The 22,041-nt window shown below is 31.6% G+C and overlaps 1 protein-coding gene across 2 annotated transcripts in view; it reads left to right on the top strand.

Annotated features, from left to right (window-relative positions):
- Elys (AT hook containing transcription factor 1 homolog) overlaps window positions 1-17,735 on the top strand; it is a 195,608-nt gene extending 177,873 nt beyond the window's left edge. Inside the window, exons 36-38 of one of the 2 annotated variants that reach the window (XM_035351721.2) lie at window positions 10,057-10,119; window positions 12,503-12,779; window positions 17,426-17,735. In XM_035351721.2, coding sequence (XP_035207612.1) covers window positions 10,057-10,119; window positions 12,503-12,779; window positions 17,426-17,591 — 506 coding nt within the window. In that variant the 3' untranslated portion in view covers window positions 17,592-17,735. Of the gene's footprint in view, window positions 1-10,056; window positions 10,120-12,502; window positions 12,780-17,422 lie in introns of both variants that reach the window. The other variant, XM_035351713.2, reaches the window with a different exon arrangement.
- The last annotated feature ends 4,306 nt before the right edge of the window (window positions 17,736-22,041 follow it).

Genomic DNA, 22,041 nt, shown 5'->3' with positions numbered 1-22,041 from the left:
ATGGAATTTTCAAGAACACAGAAAGGCAAAGAAGTATTGATTTACCAGGGCTTTGACTACTTAAATTTTTGTGCCATAAATGGAGTGGTGACTTGGCGATGCAGACGACAACGCTCAACAAGATGCCATTCATTCCTGAAAATGAAGGATGGCAATATAATAAAAGAGCCAACTAAACATTGTCATAATTCTTGGCCTCAAAAAGTTATAGCAAATGCTGCTAGAGGCAAAATGAGAGAAGACATGAAATCAGTTGTGCTACTCCACGTAATGTAATAGGTAATGTGTTATCTGGCCTAAGCAATGATGTGCTATCCTGTTTTCCAAAACAATCCTCTCTCAAAAGAAATTTGTTGCATCATAGAAAAGAAGGCTATCTGCCCAACCCATCCAACATTAATTTTGACATCCCTGAAAAGTATATTAATTTGGTGCTGTACGATTCAGGCGTTGATGACATAAACCGAATTCTTGTTTTAGGATTCAAAGAACTTTTATGCGAGTTGCAAAAAGATTCAATATATGGAGATGGAACTTTTGATAAAGTTCCAAATATGTTCTTTCAATTATATACATGGCATGCGAAGGTTGGAAATTCCTACCCACCTTGTGTTTATATTTTATTGAAAAAGAAGGATTTAGACATGTATAACAGAATGTTTGAAATCATGAAGGTTTTACTTCCAAACATGATGCCTCAAAAACTACTTGTGAATTTCGAGAAAGCTGCCATTACTGCAGTGAAGATTGCTTTTCCTGAGGCTGAGGTGAAAGGCTGCTATTTTCATTTGTGTCAAAGTCTCATAAGAAAAATCAATAATGTTGGTTTAAAGATTCTATTGAAACTGACATAAATGTAAAACTGAAAATAAAGTCTCTTGCTGCATTAGCCTTTGTTCCAATCAATGATGTGAGAAGCATCTTCGACCAACTTTCAAATACGTTTCCGGACGCAGACAGTTATAACGAAGTGCTAATGTACTTCTTTTCAACATATATCGAGGATGCAGCAGGCAGAGAACCCCAGTTTCCAATGGGGTTATGGAACCACTACGACGCAGCTCTTGAGAGATCTCCCAAAACTACCAATTGATGCGAAGGTTTCCACAATTCTCTAAATTCTTTGTTTCACTGCAGTCATCCAAGTATATGGTTTTTGTTTGATGGACTGCAGAGAGACTTGGCTTCTCAGAGATTAACACTTTCCGATGCGCAAGCAGGTCGTTTGGAAGTAAAAAAAAAGAAGATATGAGCAACTTCATGATTTGGTTGCGACTTCTGTTCGAAAATATGAACAGGAAGAAAGCAAACTAAAATATTTGCGTAGATTAGCAAACTTACAGTGACATCAACGTTTTATCCAAATACTATTAAACACAATGATATAAAAAATGAAAAATATCCAAAAGTTTACAAAAATTTAAAGCAATTAGCTATACAAGTATTGACTCTTCGTATTATGAAATGTGATTTATTTCAAATTGCAGTCAAAAGTCGTTAATTTGGACACCCGTAATCTGGACCTCAAAGCTACAAACTTTCTGCACATGCATCGCATTGATGCATGCGCATAAGACCTTTACGGTTGCGAATATGCGTGTGTGTCTGCGCAAAATACGTTTACGAATTCGCGTTTAATGTATAACGGACGGTATAAGCTAAGCTAAAATTACCTAATTATCTATTTCAGTTAATGTTGCAGATTGCGTTGTTCCTTAATCTTCGAATTGGATATGGCTTATAATTTTTTGCAGATTGTTAGAGCAATTTTATGAAAGTAAGCTTGAACTTTCGATTATGTCAAATAGAATTTCTGATATATATTTACAAATATGTAAAGGATCTACAAAGCAAAAGTATGTTTCGAAGTCCGTTAAGCAAAAAGTGGAATTGCTGCAAAAAATGGATAAAGGCATATCCTTTGTTTATCTAAACTTTAACGTTTGTTTATCTAAACTTTGTTTATCTTTAACGCTGCAAATTGGAAGTTGATCTGTCAGCACTATCCTTATCTTCAGGGCAGATGTTTTTATTTTATTTGGCTTATAATTCCTTACGGAATGTAGTATATTAATCTTAGTTATACACTTGCTACATTTTTATTTTCTGTCAAAGCAGTGGAAAGGGGTTCTATTACTTTAGAAGTATGTGAAATTAAAAAAATAGACACTGTATAACAAAAATGGAACTAGATTCAAATACATACCTCTTGAACATGCCTGAAATTCATTATTCTGCTCAGAATAAATTTACCTCAAATATTTAATAAATATTAGAACTCAAACTTCAAGTCAGATCAGAGTAGAAAGAACTCAAAAGGTAAGTCAGGTCATCTCGTCTGAAGACAAAAACTTGTGTTCGCTTAATTGTAAAGTGACTTTTCGAACGACAAATGAAATAGGAAAGAGAGAATAGGCGGGAGACGGCAGTGGATGAAACAGCACTATTTCGAACTGTGCATGAAAAGACAAAATAGCACTAAGCCAGAGAAGGGAGGCCTTCACGGAGAACGTTTTAAAGGAAACTGGCTCTTATACATGTGACACATAGGGAGAACCATGAAAGTGCCCAGGCAGTCAGCCCTTTCACTGGGATTCGAGCCCTGGACCGAACTACCTGTGTTCAGCGTTTTTATCGCTTGGCTGCTGGTGAACCTCGTTACCAACATGAAAGCCTGATAACTGCATGGAGCCCACCAGCGGCCGAGCGGTAAAATCGCTCAACACTGGTAGTTCGGTCCAAGGTTCGAATCCCACAAACGGGCTGGCTGAATGGCCGTTTTCATGGTTTTCCCCATGTGTAACGTGTATACGAGCCAGTTTCCCTTAGAAAGTCCTCCACGAACGCATCCTTCCCTTTAGGCAGATAGCCCTAGTGTGCTTTGCCGTAATCTTAATAAACCAAACCACACCAAATGATAACTGCATGACTGACGTTTTCTTAATGTACAGCTTTTACTGCATTTTATATTTATCTAAATAATTATTTATTTTTTCCGACGTTTAAACTTTTTCTGAGATTTATTTTCAAAGGTTGGTTTCAGATGGGGCGTTTTTTGTTTACATCTAAAAGCTCCCTTGACGGCACTTAGATAGTATTTCCACCATGACAGTTTCATACAAATAAAAAAACTTCCGCATAAAAGAAAAATTCATTGTGTGATGGATAGTAGCAATTTGTATAGACTAGTTTACTGACATTTACACAAAAATCACATCTTGGTGTTTTTTCGATAAATTACAACAGCGGTTTTGATTATGAATTTTTTTATGAAATTCTAATTTTATGAATTTTTTTATGAAATTCTAAGCTGTTGAACTACAAAATTTCATATTTTAGCAAAAATATTATGCGTAAATAATGAAAAATACCTTATGGTCTCTTTAAAATTGTATACGTCTTTCGATACCCTTGATAGAATATTCGCTACTTTTATTTTATATTCCAAAGACCAAAATGTTTTAAATAAAATACACTTTTTGGTCATCAACATATTAGTGTAACATATACTTTTTAAAATTTTTTAGAGGAGAGACTTAATGGTTGCTCATTTTAAACTCATCTTTTTATTTTTAGTATATAACTGAAAAATAATCACTTTGGGTTAACTAAAAAATGAAATGCTGCAATCCTCGCAAAAATTAATAAATAGGAAAACGGATATGCTAATAAGTTAACTTTTCCTTGATTTATAACCACGAATTTAAGTAAAATTGTATACAATTTTACACAGATGCGTGGAACAGAAGACGGATACATTTGCGATAAGAATTGAATTTAAGGTTATCAACACAGGTGAAAACATTTGTGTATTGTACCAAAGGAGGTACGCGTGTGTGTGTGATTATGGTAAAGCCTCAAGGGCTATCTGCCTAAGGGAAGGGATGCCTTTGTGGAGGACTTTTTAAGGGAAACTTGCTCGTATACACGTTACACATGGGGAAAACCATGAAAACGCCCATGCAGCCAGCCCGTTCGTGGGATTCGAACCTCGGACCGAACTATCAGTGTTGAACGACTTTACCGCTCGGCCGCTGGTGGGCCCAAAGGAGGTACGATCATCAATGTTGTTCTTATTGATTCCAGATTGTTTCTTTTCTTCCCGGAAATTCGAGGTTCATTGTCATATGAAATATGTATGGGTATTTATGCATATGCTTGCAAAAAGCATGTATCTGCCTTCAATAAAATACGTAAATATTTAATAAATTATTTATAAATGTATTTGGAAATGAAGGATTTATTCATTCATAAACTCCTGTAAAGGTTACTGTGATGAAATCTAGTTATTAAATATATCTAAATTTATAATGATTATAAATTTTATCTAAATATATGATAACCTTAACATTAAATTGTAAACATAGATTGAAATTCTGTTGACAAATACCCTTATAAAACTATTTAAGCAAGAATTGTTCTTACTCAAGCAATCTGTTAAAAGGTACTGTAAAGCAAGTTCTATGATATGTGTACTTAGTAAAGAAGAGTTTTAGAATATGTATTTTCGTAATTAAAAGTAAGAGTCTGATAAGTATTAAAAGGATTATTTCCTTACATTTTGTAATAAGTCAGTTACAAATTTTAAATAATATTTAAAAAATAATAATTTTTTATTCCCTTTCATAAATATTCATAGAAAGTTAAGTGCATAGAAATCGGCACCAATATTTAACGTATTTCAATATTAAAATAAAAGATACTCTTATTTGAAATGAACCGAATAGAGCATTAATTATAAATTGACTCAGACTTTCTATTTAAAAATACCTCAAAAGCTAAAAAATCATCTCTTAATTAAGAAAGTATTTTAGGAAGAACTCTGTAAATAGAAAGGAAATAATGCTTAACTTTAATATTAATAGTGCAATAAACTTCTAAATTTTTGTAATTCTTAACTGAAGAAAAATCGAATTACCGTAAAATGTTTTTCTAATGTAATTAGCGAAATGTTGTTATAATATTTCATTCAAATTAAACTATTATGATCAAACTGTTCTGGGAAAAACACAGTATTTAATTCCATTCAGAATGAAATGTTGTTTAAAAATGTATTTTTTTCACATATTTAGGACTCTGAAATATTGTAGAAAAAGAAAATATATACATTTATAGGTATATTTACCACGCAGTTACAAAATGTTTACATCCGATCATGTGAAAAACCATTGATCTTACTGGTAAGTCACTGAATTTAACAAAATTCTTCAAACCGTGCTTTTAATTCACTATAAAAACAGTATTTCTGATAGCGCACACATATATTTTCTTAATCATAATAGAATAGGGTACTTTTATCTCCTTTGTTGAAATAAAAGTTAGGCTTTGATTCTCCACACTAAATTCATTATACACAAATTTTCTGAACTGTTAAATAATTTTCTGTACATAATGAAAATTAACATGCATTTTATGCGCCTTATAATTTTACAGAATTAAGAGTAGCGGTGTAGCCAGCATTCGCTTTCACGTCCCTTTTCGGACTTATACGAGGGACACTTCCCTTTGTTACGTAAATATTATAACAAAGTTACACATACATGTGTATGTTTTTAATTACGTTAATTTTATTTTGATTGATTCTCTTTTCTATATACATAAAACGTTTTAATTCAGTCACAACTCCAAATAAAATGTGTTCCGTTACTTAAATTTATTGTTCAATTATTTGTTATTAATTTAATTAAATTAATTTTTGTTATCTTTTTCATGAATCTGCTTTATATAACTGGGGGGGGGAGGGGAAACTGAGGAAAAATATTAATTTCACCGGTGTGTAATTTCAACGGCATATACCTCGGTGTGGGTTTTTATCCGTGTGAGCTTTTATCAATGTGGGCTTTTATCTGCGTGGGTTTTTATCAATGTGCTCTTTTATGGGTGTGGGCATTTGTTGCGTGGGCAATTATCACAGTGGGGTTTTTTCTGTGGGCTTTTGTCGCGTGCTGTTTCGTCCAGTGGGCTTTTGTCTGGTCACCCATTAAATTATGTCAAAGTTCGAAGTTTCATAAAAATTGTCCATATAGTTTTTAAAAAATTAAGCCTGAAAATTTTAGCGCTTCAATTTTAATTAAATTTGGCACATAGTTATTTAATATCTCTTTTTATTAAACACATTTGATTCCTTCTTTCAGAATAAGAAATTAGAGTTCAGTCTAAATAACATTTGCAAATTTTTTTATAGGGGGGGAGTGGCTATCAACAAAATGAAGCTGTGTGTTTGTAATGCGAAAAGACTCAGCTGGAAGCCACAACCAAAGTGAAATCTTGCCAAATAAAAACGGTCACCATGTTTGGTGTTTACCCTTGTGTGCTACTATGTTTGGTGTTATGGAAGAATCCCCTTTAAACATACTTATTTCAAATTAATACTAATTCAAAGTCAAATTTGTAATATTTGTTTTTTGAGGGGCGTTATCTTATTGAAACTTGACTATATTTGAATTAGTTATTCACTTTTTCTCATAAAAGTGAAAATTTATTCACAATATACCTATATCATAGTATGTAATTTTAAGCTGAATATTTAACAATATAAACTAAGTGTAAGAATTTGATGGCTTTTATCATATCTTGTCTTTTAGTTAAAACATATGAAATAATAATTTTATATTAACCTTCTTACAAATAATGTTTTAAATATTTAGTTCCCCCCTTATATTATTGCAGATAATTAAAAAATATGCTCTTTAATATGCCATTTACTGATCATCAGATTTATCAAAATTATATGATTTAGAATATTTGCACACAATATCAATATCAGAGCACTAAGTGAGACTGGGTAAGTGAAAGATTCTGTTGACCAAAATCTTGTAAAGGCTTTATTCCTCTGTCATTTGGTAAGCATGTTTCAACTCAATTGTTGTCGTCCCGGTTTAATTTGCAGTTAAGTCTAGAAAATGAAAAGCAGTCTTCCTGAAAGATGTAACTAAATGAATTAAAGTTTTATATGTATACAAAATTTGTAGAAATATAACTATAGAAAGAACTGAACTGCATGTGTGAACATTGAAAGCTAATGTTTCTGAAAGAAATAAATTGGAAGAAAGAGCATCAGTTGAAGAGAAACTGCATGTTCAAGGAGAAATATCTGGAGGTTCAAATAATGTTTTGCTGAGGTTTTCACTCAGCATATCAAACATTCCAGTGAATGGGGCTATACCAATGAAAAATACAGAAGAAATAACATGAAGAGTGACTGTTTTTCATTAAAGAACTGTATAAATTTAAGTTATGTCATTAAGTGTCATATGATATAAATGGAGAACTGATAGACATCTCAGCTGAATTTATTGAAAATTCATGAATTTATCCAAAAACAATGTATGGATTTTAGCTGAAAAATGTTGAAATGTTGTTTTCAATGTTGAACTAGTCTATTCTTTCATCTTGTGCCTTTAAAAATCCGTAGCTTCTAAAGATGATCAATATCATAGACAAAATTGCTTCACTCTTTTACTCTGATCAATTACTGAATTTTTTCCTTGAGAAAATAAACTATTAAGAGGAAAAATTTAAGGCATTAAGAAAAAAATATTTATTTATTTGTTTTGATTTATTTGCATAAAATTTAATCTTTTTTTAAATTTTATGTTATTTGATTCTTGCAATTTAAAAAATGAAAAATTTTAAAACTTGTTCAAAAATCTGGATAATATTTTAACTAACTAGATGCAGGATGATAAAATTGTGTCGCAAAAAGCAACGACATTCATAAAACCATAGAAAATTGCTTGGATGCATATCATTTTAAATTAAAATGTAGCTAATACAACTTTCCCATTTTTATATCTTTTAACAGTCCATTGAAAGATGTATTATATGTGCTTTATGGAATGTTCTCTTTTAGTACAGAATTCAAAGCTTTCGTGATGAATACTTGGTCACAAAGTATTCTTTCCAAAGAAATGCTATTCAAATAAATAAAATCAAATTACACAATGGGAAGGCTTCAATTACACGATGGGAATGAGTAAATAGCAATTTTTAAAATAACTTTTAAGCACTATGATTCTATCACACAACTCAAATATATATCTATATATATAAAAAAAGAAAGAGAGAGGGAGAGTAAAAATAGCACTAGAGATTAAAAATAATATGAAGTAAAAGTATATGCAAGACAGAAAAGAACATTCTCTTTTTTTTTTTTATTTAAGAAGAATGAAAGATAATTTGAAATAAGTTGTTGTAAACCGAGAAGTTCGCCAAGTGAATTATTCTTGCCACAAAAGAGAAAAATTCTGTGAAGGTAATTTAAGACTCACTTTCGAGACATGAAAAATGCAAGTTGAATTTCGTCAATTGTAGAATGGGAGATGTAAAACTGTTCCCCCCCTTTTTTACTGGTTTACATTGCTAAATTTGTCTGTGCAATAGTAGATGTATTAAATGGTAATTTTATTTTCATCGTATTTAAAAGTACTTTGATAAATCAAAGCTTTGTTTTCTATTCAGGATTTTTGTAATGTAAAAGTATACTCATTGCCATAAAAATTTGTGCACCAAGAAAAAGTTGTCAGAATGAAGCGAAATTTTACATATGTAAGTACTACTTTGATATAAGTAAGTGATTAGAAAATCAAAGAAAAAAAGATCATTTATTGCAGAAAAAAGTACACATCAACGGATGTTTTAGTACTCTGTTAGACCACCTCTAGCGCAAATGCACGATGCAATATGAGTGGGCATTGAGGCATGCAAGTTCCATATGGTGTCCTGAGACATCTCGTTCCACAGTTGCTGTAAATGTGCTTCTAGTTCAGACAATCTCGTAGACTGTCCAACTTGCCATGCCAAATGATCCCAGATATGCTCGATTGATGACAAATCTGGAGATCGAGCAGGCCAGGTAAGGGTGCTAATGTGGTGGAGGCAGTCTTGTGAGATCCGTGCTGTGTGTGTCCGAGCATTGTCTTGTTGAAAACAGGCTCCTGGGAGCCATGCCATGAATGGCAACACATGTAGCGTAAGGATGTCATGATCGTACTGCTGGTCTGTCACTGTGCCATAAATCATTATTACGGGTGACCTTGTATCGTAAGCAGTGGCATCCCATACCATCACACCAACTGCAGGAACGGTGTGTCACTGTAAAGCGAAGAAAGGATTGAGGTTTTCACCATGAGCCTCTACACACGAACACGATTGTCATCACTAGTCAAATTGAATCTAGATTTGTCGCTGAAGAGGATCTTGTTCCATTCCGTTAAAATCCAATCCTGTCATGTGTGACACCACTCCAAACTGAGATGTTGGTGTTTTAATGGGCACCACAATACCAGATATCCTTGAACCAGTTGCTTTGCGATGGTTCAGAAAGACACAGGGACCCGTAATGAAGCTGCTGCCTGTGTCTGGATAGCGGCCAATGAGGCTGTTGGCTCTACATCTGCTTGTCGTACGATGTGTTGGTCTACTCGACGACTGGTCTGTTGAGGGCATCCTGAGCCTGATTGCCATATAAATGACGTCTTTCTGTCCACTGGTTCCAACATCTCCTCTTCACTGAGCTGACCACCCAACTTCCATCATCCTGATGATTCTTCCCCTCTCGAACTCTGACAGCTGTTGATATTGGCTTCGATGGCGGAGAAACGGCATGTTTACCTCAGCGTTTCCTTAGCAAAAGATTAATTTAAAGATACACAGTGTAGAAGTTTTAAGACTGAATTTTACAAACAAAGCTATCAAAACTAGCAGTCATTTTTTGCCAGCATATATCACCCTGTTTCATTAAAATAATCGTTTCTGATATGTGTTATTTGGTTTTTAATGTTGTTGAGAGTAATATGTTGTAGAAAATGTGGTTGCCTGTTGCCTACCAAAAGAACATACTTGATTTAATTGAAACATAATTTTATTGAGTACTTTCCTTGAGCTTTACAAAACTGATGTAAAGGGCATATATCAGCCTATAACATGTAAGGAAATAGTTATGGATAAAAGCTGATTAACCTTGACTGGTATTAACTGAGTCTTGAAAATTATTTCTTATTATGAAGATAAATTATAATTGTTTATTTTATTTAATTTTTCTCCCTCCCTATGTAGATAAAATTTCTAAGAAGACAGAATTTTCCTTTGCTGAGCCACATTCTCCAGCTGGACCCGAAAGTGATTATCTTCCTCTTTCCCTTTTTTCTTTTTGGCTACTGAACTTCTCTGTGTTTAAATATATGTCATGTAGATATAGACTATTTGTTTTCAAAAATTTATATTAATTTTTGTAGAGTTCATTTTTAGTTTGAATAATACTTTTAAGTGTTTTTAAAAATTTATACTATTAAAATCTGCCTTCCTTTTTGTTTGTTTGTGGCATAATCTCCTCCACAATTGTGGAGAGTTGAGTTTCGAGAGAGGTACTCCTTGGGTTCCAGAAATTTGTGGAAAGCTATTTCGACCATTCTTATCTTTTTAACACTTTCTTTACCAAGACGTTAATTAAAAACTCTGAAAATGCTAATTTCCTCCCTCATTTTTCTGAGTGGTGACAGTCTTGCATGCTGGAGATAAAAATCTGCTTTATTTTGAGAAGTTTTTGCCACTGCTCGCTCTCAAATCGTAGGGTTTCTTAATAAAAAAATGTTTAAGTTTTACAAAATATGAAATAAAAATAGCATTGCCAAACATTAAATATATTATTCTCTATTCCAAAAATTGTGTGATGCCACTTCGACCATTCTAAGGTGTTTAATTAATAATTAAATAACTTACTTTAATTTAAACTTTAATTATGAAACCTTTTTAGGTTTTCAAAAAAATTTTACTAAGAGAGACAATACTTGACTGTAAGTAATAGCAACCCAGTCCTTTTTTCTTTTATTTCTTACATTTTTCTTTAATGCATTAATAAAAATACATATGTTTATATGTAAATAATAATCATCTTACTGAAAATGTTAAGGCAATAAGAATGGTCTAATATTTTAACAAATGTATGAATATTACATTGATTCTTGTTCATACAAATGTAGTCTGCAAATGCATGAATAGTACATTCATTCTTGTTGCCTTAGTCTGCAAATGCGTGAATAGTACGCTCATTCTTGTTGCTTTAGTCTGTAAATGTGTGAATATTATGCTTATTACACTCATTCTTGTTGGCTTCCGCATCTTCAGTAATCAATATTTGGTGTATTATTTTAACACAAATTATTAATTCCTTTATTTCTTACTATAGCATGATAGTGTTTTGATTCTGATAATTTGTAACCTTGGAGAGAAATTACTAAAAATTATCTTTATGATAGATTGTAGGTGCTTATCAGTAAATCCAGTTCTTTTTGAATTAATTTTCAACTGTGAAAAAAGGCTTTTCACAAATAAATATATTCTCAAACAAAGCAGTTATTCTTAGTGCAAAAATTAATTATTAATTAGTCTTGAAAAATATGAATAAGTTAATAAATAAAATCTCTATCTTCAAATCTTTGAATAAGATTTATATCACATTATAAATTAATTAGCTCCATTTATAGATTTTCTGGTGCATTATTCATGTTTCTTTTTAATGGAAATGAAAATAATATGACCTTGGACTTCAAATAATTAAAATCTTGAAATCTGTACGGCACCATATTTTCAACAAAATGTCTAAATAATAATAAAATGTCTTCATGGGCCATAAAATATTGTCTGGGGGTGCCAGTTTGAGACCACTGACCCAAGTCAGAATTTCAAAATTAGGACTACAAGACAAAATTAGGAAATGCTAATGGAACATGTAGAAAGAAGAGCTAGTGTATGTTAGTAGTGGAAACCATTATCTTTGCATTGTTAATGATACTGTGGATCAATATAGATGTATTTTTAAAAGATAAAGTTTTAAATTATGAGCACAGAATGTTATCTTAAAAATAATTTAAATTTCTGACAAGACAATTGTACAATAAGTTTAGTGTTGTGAATTTGTGAAAACTAGTTGTAGCAGTTGTTCTAAAATAATCAAAATACCTTCTCATTGTTCAGATATAAACTCTGAAACATATTTAACAAGAAATGAAGTATGAATCTTAAAAATTAAGTACTTCTATAAAATTAAGTTCTTCTTAAAAATTAAGTACTTCTTAAAAATTAAGTACTAGTATAAACAACAACCAGAATTTCTCTCAATTCATTTTACATAGCATAAGGTCTTTTAAATTAAAGTTATCAAAATAAATTAAAAAAATAATCAAAACTATTGATTGCTTAACAAACTGAATGATTTGAAAGCAATATATCTGCTTTTTAATAATTGATACCATTTTTTTTACTTTTATCATTAAATGTTATTGGTGTAATTTGTAATGTATCTAATAGATACTTTTTATAAACTTTGTACGATTACTGTAGTTAATGAATAATGTTTCTTTCACCACATATTACATATTTCTGGAGATAATGATGATTTGTGTACTGCTTTGCTGTAGGTTACTATTTAATGGGGATAAATATTGTTTCCAGAAAGCATTTGAAATCTGTAATTTGATACAGTTATATTTGTTTGTAATTCTAGTCCTTGAAGCATTGTCTTCGCCACCGGATCACCCCGTGCCCACATTTATGTTCTCGCCTCCTCTGACGAGAGGAAGACTGCGGCAGAAGAGATTAAGTGAATCAATGGAGAGTTCTTTTTCATCAACTGCATCTAATGTTTCCTTCCAAGAGAAGAAACCTCCTGTGGATGCCATATTAGAAAAAATTATGCAAGAGAAAGCACCAGAATCCAAAGCTTTAACTGCTACAAAGCTGGCAAAATCAATAAAGAAGAAAGCCATAGCAAAGAAAACCAAGTAATGAATTTTCTTCATTACTTATCATATAACAAAATAATTTTTAATTATGAATATAATTTTGCATAAATATTCAAAGTGAATATTTTCATAAAATTATTGTATGAAACATGTGCATCCAAACTAATTCAGCATAACTGTTTTGGATAATTAGGCTGCTAAATTACTTTAGGTAACCCAAGTTAATTTAGCAGCATTTCTTAATTCTGGAAAGTCATCAAGCAGTGTTACATCACCAGACAGAGTATGTTAACATATTTTAGCAGCTAATTTCTTTGACATTTTGAATTTCTGAATTAGTGAAATTATTTATCCCCCCCCCATTGGGCCTCATTTCTGTTATTGACAAAAATAGTATACATTGTCTACTTGCTTTGAAATGCTATAAAAACATGTGGCAATTGTGGAAAACAAACAAAACATGTGGAATTGCACAATTTTTTAAGTGATTTCGGTCCACGAATTCAGCAGTCAGAGGGTTAAACAAATTTTAAATAATGCATTATTGTGTTTGGACAAAATTTATGGGAAAAACAAAGAAAAATATTTGCTATATATATATAACTATAAAACTTTGTCATTATTTTTAGATAATGTACATGTAGATGGTATTGTACACAAGATGTAGAGTTAGAGATTTTGGCTTCAACTTATTATAGGAGCACTTTTTATTGGTAATAGTGATAGTAATTTAACACTTACTGCAAGATATTATTAAAAAATCCACATAAAATTACTTTTTTAATTGCTTCATTTTATTTACACGCACACAAATAATAAATAAATAAATAAATAAATAAAAAACATTAACTAAAAATATCAAACTTTTCTCTTTTCAAGATATTACTGGGGGGAGAGTTAATTCGAGTTGGTTATTTATTCTCCAGCATTGCAGTATTTATAAGATAACTAAAAAGATATTTGTGTTTTTGATATCCCATTTTATGAAGCACTCGCAGAGCGGAAACAAACTAACTCAATCTGGAAAACAATGGAGGGTTAGTGTAGAGGTATTGAGGCAGCTCATCATGGCTGTTTGTTGTATGACTTTAGGGTGGGCTTATCAACAGCTGCATCAAGTCATCAAATATGTAAGGAATTAAGGAAGGTGCTGGGAACTAACACACAGGTAGGTATTAATTTCAGAAGTTCAGTTTGAGAGATCTAAGCCTTTGTAATGACCCTCGGAGTAGGTGGTGATTGTTGGATGATGAGGCCCTAAAGGCAGCCATAGTCAAACGGATGGTGGACCTGCCAAATACTTTGAAGTTCCTGAGAGAATGGTCAGATTTAACTTGTATCACATAGGGAAAATGGACAAGTTAAGCAACATTGTCAGTAGCCCACAAGGGACCACGAGTGACAATTTATCTCTTATTACTGTCTCAGTACTACAGCACATTCATATTTGAATGCTCATGAGTAGTGAAAAATGAGCCCTATTTGACACTTCCAAACGTACTAAAAACTGGTTGTCACCATGCACGCCACATCTTAAGATTACCTCAGTACCTATGCAAGATCATGCTCTGTGTCTTGTTGGACTAGTTGCTATGTTGTGTAAGCTACTGCAACCACATCACAGCATCATTAAAGACCTGTACTCACAGCAATTACAATAGGTGCAGCAGGCATTGAAGCAGAAGTACCCAGACTATTAATTGCAAGGGTGTGCTGTACCTCTATAATAATGGGACTTAGTAAGCACATGACAAAGTCAACCAGGGATACAATTCAGTCACTTGGCTGGACGATTCTTTGCTTGCTGAACCTAATGCCGACAAATTACCACCTACTTATTCAGCGAAAAAGCACCTCTGTGGAGAATCCTTTGACAGCGAAGCAGACCTGTGGCATACAAACATGGATTGCATCCAAGACTGCTGAGTTTTATCGCCAGAGCATAGCACTGGTGCAAAAATGCTGGCAGAGTTTGCTGGATGCTGATGGAGATTACTTTAAGATATAACTTTATGTGTGTCTGTTTCTGAAAGTCACAAATGGCAAGGAAGTTTTGGGTTACCTTGTGTTTTCAAGCATCAAGCGTCTATTTCAATTTGGTGTTACATTATTTCTTCCAACAAAATGAATGAAACGGAAGAAATTTGCAAGTTGAAAATTTTGCATTGCAGTGTAACTCCTCAAACAAGAGTTAACTTTTAAAAATTTGAAAAAATGAAAAATACATATAAATTTGTGAGCTATATTCAGATTTCAGTGTAACATTTTGAAATTTGTTTTAAGCTGAGCAGTTGTGACACACCAGCTAGTTTGAGAATCTAAGATTATTTGTGATTTCTGTGATATTCCATCAAAAATTAAGTACCATGTGGAAACTTTTACACTTAAAATTCAACTACCAAAGACAAAACTGTGCTCTTTTTCCATAATTTTGCCAATTTTAATGCATTTAATGTTTCACTATTTCTTAAAGAACTGTTAATTGTTGTATTTAATTGAAAACAATAATCTTTTGCATTTGAATGCCATAACAAATACTCACAAAATAGATTTCCAAACCTTGGTCTAAAGATTAAAACCCTTTCCTGCACACCACCTTTTAAAGTTGGAATTTTGATTACATTAAAAAAAAAAAAAAAAAAAAAAAAGGTAGGCAGTCTATAGGCCTAGAGGAGTACACAAGTAAAATTTTGTGAAGATAGCACTTATCATTTTAATTATGTGGGTATGCCCGAAGCGGGCACACTGATGAAATAGAACTTCGAAAAGTGTGCTGAAACGAGCATTGCTGGGAAGCGCATAAAAAAGTACGAAATTTTGCCTATGATTAAAAAACACTAGATTCTGAATACCGTAGCATATTTAGCATTACCCAGCATGTGCCACGGAGAGACCTGCTACTCTACACCCCTCTAAAAAGCTCTTTTTTGGTTATGTGATGATTACATGCTTATGAATGGGAAAAAAGTAACTTGGATATATGGTATTTACATTATTTACATTTCATATTTACACTTTAGTTTATTTTTTTCATGGTGGTACTTTTCGAAGAAAGTGACACCACCTTTAAAAAAGCACAACCCAATATTGGATGTGTTGCACATGTACTGCGATCTGTATCAGATTCACTATCTCAAAGCAATTCGTGTAGTACTTTCAGTGCTTCAGAAATGGTCAGCCCTCTCCGATCCATTTGGAAAATAATTAAGAATCCAAAATAAATAAATAAATAAATAAAATAAACTAATATTATAGCTATAGAAACTATAAACTATAAAATAAAATAAAATTCATGTCTACAACTCAAAACTATTAAACGTAGCTCTAGTGAAACTTTGAACGAAAGCAAACGAGAAAAAGAGAACTGCTCTAGTGAAAAACCAAACAGCTAACTGATAAAATTACCGTTGTCCTTCAGAAAATCACCGCAACAATTTGTTAGTTAATAACCAAATGCCGCCTTTCCCCCTCCCCCCCAAAAAAAACAAGGGAGGGAGAGAAAGAAAAGAAGAAAGAGAAAAACAGGAAATGAAACTCAGATGTGGTGGACCCATCTTTCTGTTGTCAATGAACTGACTGATGAGATGCGGAAAACAAAAAAAGCATACTCTCAGTTGTCCTAGATTATCGGTGAGCCCATCTGGGCACACCTGAGGTTCGCTGTTCAATTTTAGGCAAGATTCAAGTTAAACATTTAAAACTAATATAGAATAAGAAGATACTTAAAAATAAATAAATAATAATAATAATAATAATAATAATAATAATAAAATAGAAATTTCTTTTCAAACAGTTCCTTTTAAACCCTTTAAAAAAATTATCTGGAAGATTTCTTTGAAATATAAGGGTCTTAAAAAACTAAGCTTGGCTAAAATATATGAACCGGTTTGTGTTGAGCTGCCATCTACTATAAATAAAGAAGGTTCAGAGCAACCTATAAATCCTTTTTCATTCAATTTTTCTGTGCGTACAGAAGGAAATTTTTATGTGGTGCTGCAAAGGGTTAAAGCAGATTGAAGAAAAGAAAAGTATAGCATGAAGCTGGGAAAGAAAAGTCTAGCTATTACTAGGTTTTATACTTAATTTGGTGTTTTCTTTGAAAGTGGTGCAAGTCCATTTTATATTATATGTAGATATTTAAGAGTTTGTATCTGAATGGTTTGAAAAATATTACTATATGTTAATATGCTCATTTTATGTTTTATAAATATTAAATTGATTTAAATTTGTAATTTGATCATTTTTAAAGTATTAATTAAGAGGAATTTATACTTTTGATATATACAAATGGACTTACACCACTTTCAGAATCAGCAAAATGTGAAAATCGTACATTTATGAAATATGGGATTTCTATTGAATCATCCCAATTCTTTATAAAATTTTTATTAAATATGTCAAAAAAGGCCCTTCCCCAATTTTTCTGTAGATAATGCCATTTAAATTACTTTAATAACAATATATTAATATTGCCATTTTTAATTTTTATCATTGTGAAAAAGTTTTTGAAAATAGTCATGATGTATTGGAAGAATATAAGGCATTAGATCCATGGTATCATTGAATATTTCAGATGTGATGGGCTTGGCATGATAATATAAATGTGCTAGTATTATAATTTGAAATCTACAAATATGCACACTTTTTTAGCTTTTGAAAATTTGTTTGTTCTTTCCTCTCAGTAGGTTGCACCCCATTCTAGAATCATCTGATGGTTCTTCCATACTGGACAAATCTTCAATGAATCAAAGTAAAAACCTTTCGCAATCACCATCCATGCATTCAATGGTTCTGAGACAAGGGAAAGTGAAAAAGAAAGCAGGGAATGTTTCTTTCAGCTCTATGCAATAGAAGGAATCATAAAATAATTGGGCTTTCAGCTTGCTGAAACCAAATGCTGTCTGTAATTTTCTGTATATATTACTATATGTATTTTATTGTATTTTAGGATTTTGGTGTTTTGTTTAGAAATATATAAAAAAAATTCCTAGAAAATATCAGCCTTTTTTTTTTATTTTATACAACAGCAGCAGAAATTTTCTCAGAGTAAAAATTTCATATCAGCATACATCAAACAAAGATGTTCTTACACTTGAAGTATTTTCATTTTTACGACCACATAAATGAAGTGGACATGCACAATGCATCATCAAAGTTTTTGGTCATCAAAAAGGATTCTAAAATATATAGAGCATGTACAGTATTTCAGGTCCTGAATTCATAAAAATTGATAGTTGTTAAAAGCAGGGCTGTAGAGTCAGTAGGGAAAATGACCGACTCCTGGAATTTTAAAGACTCTGACTCCCTCATATATATATATGTAAACATATACACATGGGTTACAGCTTATTTTTTTTTAATATAAAAAAGTAATAGATGCTATAGAAAAAAAAAATTAATGGCATAACAAATTATTTATCTTAATTAGCATTTGTTATGAAATGGAAAAACTGGAGTTAGTTATTTCTAAGAAACAGTATAGCTTCGACGAGATCTTCTTTGTTGGAGGGTCATAGATCTGATTTGATAAACTTCAGAGCTGAGAACTTCCCACACTGATGTGAGTAGGAGGAAGAGCTGTTACTCTAAGGGCTACTTTTTTTAACTTTTCAGGATAGATTTTTATAAGTTCTAAAAGAGGTGTTTTACAAGCACAATCATATTTCTCTATTTGTGCAAAGGCCATGTAGAAATCTTGTTTGTATTTTTTCATTTTCATATCTAAAGGTTCAAGGTTCTTGGTTCTTTATTTTCATTCGCTTTGCTTTAGCCTTTTCAATATTATCCACAAATATTTCTCAAAATATAATTCTTCGTTGGAAGAGGATGATAGAGACTCAGTTGCAATGTCTGCAGTTTGACTGTTCTGATTCAAAAAGTTCATAGATGGCTTTCTTTGCCTTTTTAATTTGCTTGTCATCCAAGAAAAGTCAGTGTTTCGAATCTACATGTATTGAACCCAGCAAGATCTCATTGTCTAGCAAAATAGTTTCTCTTTTGTTCATTGAAGAAATGATTCCTACTACAATAAACTCTCCATTTCAGAAAGAACAAAATCACATTCTTCAGATTGTAGTTTTTTTTGTGGTTATATATGGTGTAGAAAGAAGAATTTCCAATTCTGCAAGATCACTCCACAGTTTTTCTGTTAGTAAAGCATTAGGGTTATCTAGATCTTGTAAAAAACTTCTGAATTCTAACAACCTCTTTAATCATCAAATATGTACTTCTTTATCATGTTACTTGATCAATAATTGCTCCTTTCCCTGCTCGCTTTCTAAGAATGGCATCAATTTTGGGTGTTGTTGCTGCTATTGCTGCTTACCTAAATTTACCACCGAGATTTGTAACGAAATGGATCAGTTTAATCACTAATGGCAAATTTCACATCCATTCTTCTCCCTTATATTTATTTATTAATATGTTGATAAAATAGAAAATAACTATTTATTAATGTATATAGTTCATAAATAAAAATAATAACTCAGCTTGTCATTAATTTTTCAGACTGTTCAACAAAACTGGAGTCGACTTGTTTTTAGCGACTCCAGCTTCGACTCCTTTTACCCTCAAATCTGAGCAACTCAGATTTCGACTCCATGACTCCAGTCCTGGTTAAAAGAATGCTTATCTTTGTTTTGTATTCTACATATATTTCTTTTAACACTTTATAACTGATGTCTTAGTATGTTCACAGAACTTAAGGATGCATTCTCTGAACCAGCTGTTTGAATGTTCTTTTATTCTCATGTTACAACTTGTTACAGTTTTGATATGCTTTCAAAATCTCATCCTCTTGGATTAAACTTTCTGTGTATGAGTTTTGCTTTTTCCAGTTCTTTAATGTTTACCCCTTTTTCTGCATTAGGTTGTTTTTCATTTTTTCTTATTTGATATTGTATTTTGCATCATTTGATTTAATGCTTGTTTGTACCCAATTTCTTATTTTTTTATTCACTTTGAGTGTGAATTTGTTTAAATGTTTTAGGTTTTACTGTTGGTTACTTAATTCTGATTTTTATTCTTCATTTCTTGCCATGCCTTCAACTATTAATCATTTCATAAAGTTTCACCTGAAATGACAGAAATTTCTAAATCACCTTAACTTTTTACTAAAGTCTTAAGAAACTGATCCCCAATTTCATTGAGATTAAATGTAACAAAAACCTTCCAGTTGCATTTCAGGAATTCTGAACTGTAAACTAGCTTTATTGCTTTTATTGTTCTTTGTATGATTGCATCGTGCAAAGAAACTAGAAGCCCGTTTCTTAACACAGAAGAATCACAAACCTTATTTTGTCCTTTAAAAAAAAAAAAAAAAAACTAATTTTATTGCCCCAAAATCAAGATGATAAAATATGCGAATAATTTAATTTCCGAAGAACACGGCTACAGTAAGTTTATAACAAATGTAAAATGTTTATGGATTACTATGGTTAACTATCACAAATATATTATTAAGAGAAACGTACATTTCAATAAGAATACATAATAGTATTAACATTACAATATCTAATAAGATATCTTCATTTCTACTTTCCAGGAACTTGAATCTTTTCCGCTCTTATTAGGCTGTCATAAAATTCAACAGTGAGAAGAGTGAGTGAGTGACGTTTGGTGTGGCCTTCACAAGTAGTTTGCAAGGGTTCATTTTTGTAAGACAAAAACAATCCGTACATGGGCAAATTCATTTTGAAAGTAAGGGAGCTCATTGTCTAAATGCACTGAGAAAGAGGAAAAGTATGCAGATATTTATAAAATTTCCTGAACTTGATGCGCTAATAGGTCTGAAGGAAAGATAAAAGAGGAAATATGGTAATCACTTTGTGAAGCATGAGACACTGCTGGTCTAAGTAAGCAGGATATAAGTCAAGTATTTATGTTTCAAAGTCCTTTTCCTCTATCATGTTTTACAGTATAGCTTTGTGAGTGGAAAATGCAAAAAAAAATTAGGACAAGTAAATGAACTCGATTCCATTTTTTAAACCATAATTTCCATTCACTTTAGATTACACGGCCTGTAAGGCTGCACTGCAGGGGGCCAACACCCAGAAAGGGTCGTCAGTTTAAAAATATTTTGACTTTCAGTAATAATTATGGTTCTATTATCAAATAAAGAAAAACAGAATAAAAAAATATGCAAATAATATTTAACAAATATTTTCGCTCCGAAATTCTTTCATGTATAATAAAAATCGAAATTTAAAAATTCAGAGATTTTTGTACCGTGCTGCAATGCTCTATCAAACTGCATTGGTAACTGTTTACTGATTGATGTTTAAAAGTCATCAGATGCTGTAATGCCAAATATTGAAATAAAGCTCATAGAATGTAAAAGAAAATTTAGCAGCTAATGCATTAACAATCACTAAATCACTATAATAATTTTTTATTTGTTGTACACCTTAGTCTATTTTACAGTATAAAAATAAAAATCTAAAAATATTCAATATTTTTAATAAGATACAGTTTTATTTACATATTGTATAGTAGGATTTTTATGAGTTAAAATGTAAGTTATTTGATTGCAGTTTAAAAAAAAAAAAAAAAATCCAGAAAAGTTTTTTTTTTTTTTTTCCGGGGGGAGGATATTTTCTCTCTTAGTCTTTTTAAAAAGTAAGATTTCAAATATTGAGTTTAAGAATGATTTAAAAAAATTATCTTATCCTATGCATTAAGATGGAACAGTATCAATTAAAATTAGTTGCTATAGATTAAAAAAAAAAGTTGCTAAACACCAGGTTTTGTTTGCAGAAAGCAAATTTTCTGACAAAAATTTGGCAGCCTTCTGAAATAAATGGTAAAAAAGCAGTGCTTTGCAAGATATAATTTTAATATAGTTTAGTGGTCTAATATGTATCTACAGAAACTAATTTTTTTAATTATATGAACAGAATACTTTAAATAAATGAATATAATACTAGCTTATAATTTCACTATAATATTAGCTTATAAGGGTGTGAATTTTTCTGCCTTATTTATATAGTACTGGTAAAAGGTGTGTCTGTCTTCTTCCATAAACTGCTGTATGTCTCTGAGAAAATATGTTAGTAGCAATAACTGTACTAAATGAATGAATTTCATAAGTGGATAGATAATGCAAATTAAGATTCTGCATGTATCTGTTCGTTTATTGACCAAAAAGGGGCTATTAGTCTCAAAATGAGGTTCTGTGCCAAATTACTATCGATGCTTCATTTCACTTTTCATTTAAGTCTGGTGGCATAAGATAATTATTTATCTTTCAAACTGAATCTCACTCTTGTGAATTAAATTAAGCTATTTAAAAACAATAGATGTA

This window comes from Stegodyphus dumicola, chromosome 5, assembly GCF_044657685.1.
Source record: "Stegodyphus dumicola isolate Sdum_Otavi_A_Nest chromosome 5, ASM4465768v1".
NCBI classification, from domain to species: domain Eukaryota; kingdom Metazoa; phylum Arthropoda; class Arachnida; order Araneae; family Eresidae; genus Stegodyphus; species Stegodyphus dumicola.
The sequence above is the reverse complement of the archived record's forward strand: the minus strand, read 5'-3'. Positions and strand labels throughout refer to the sequence as shown.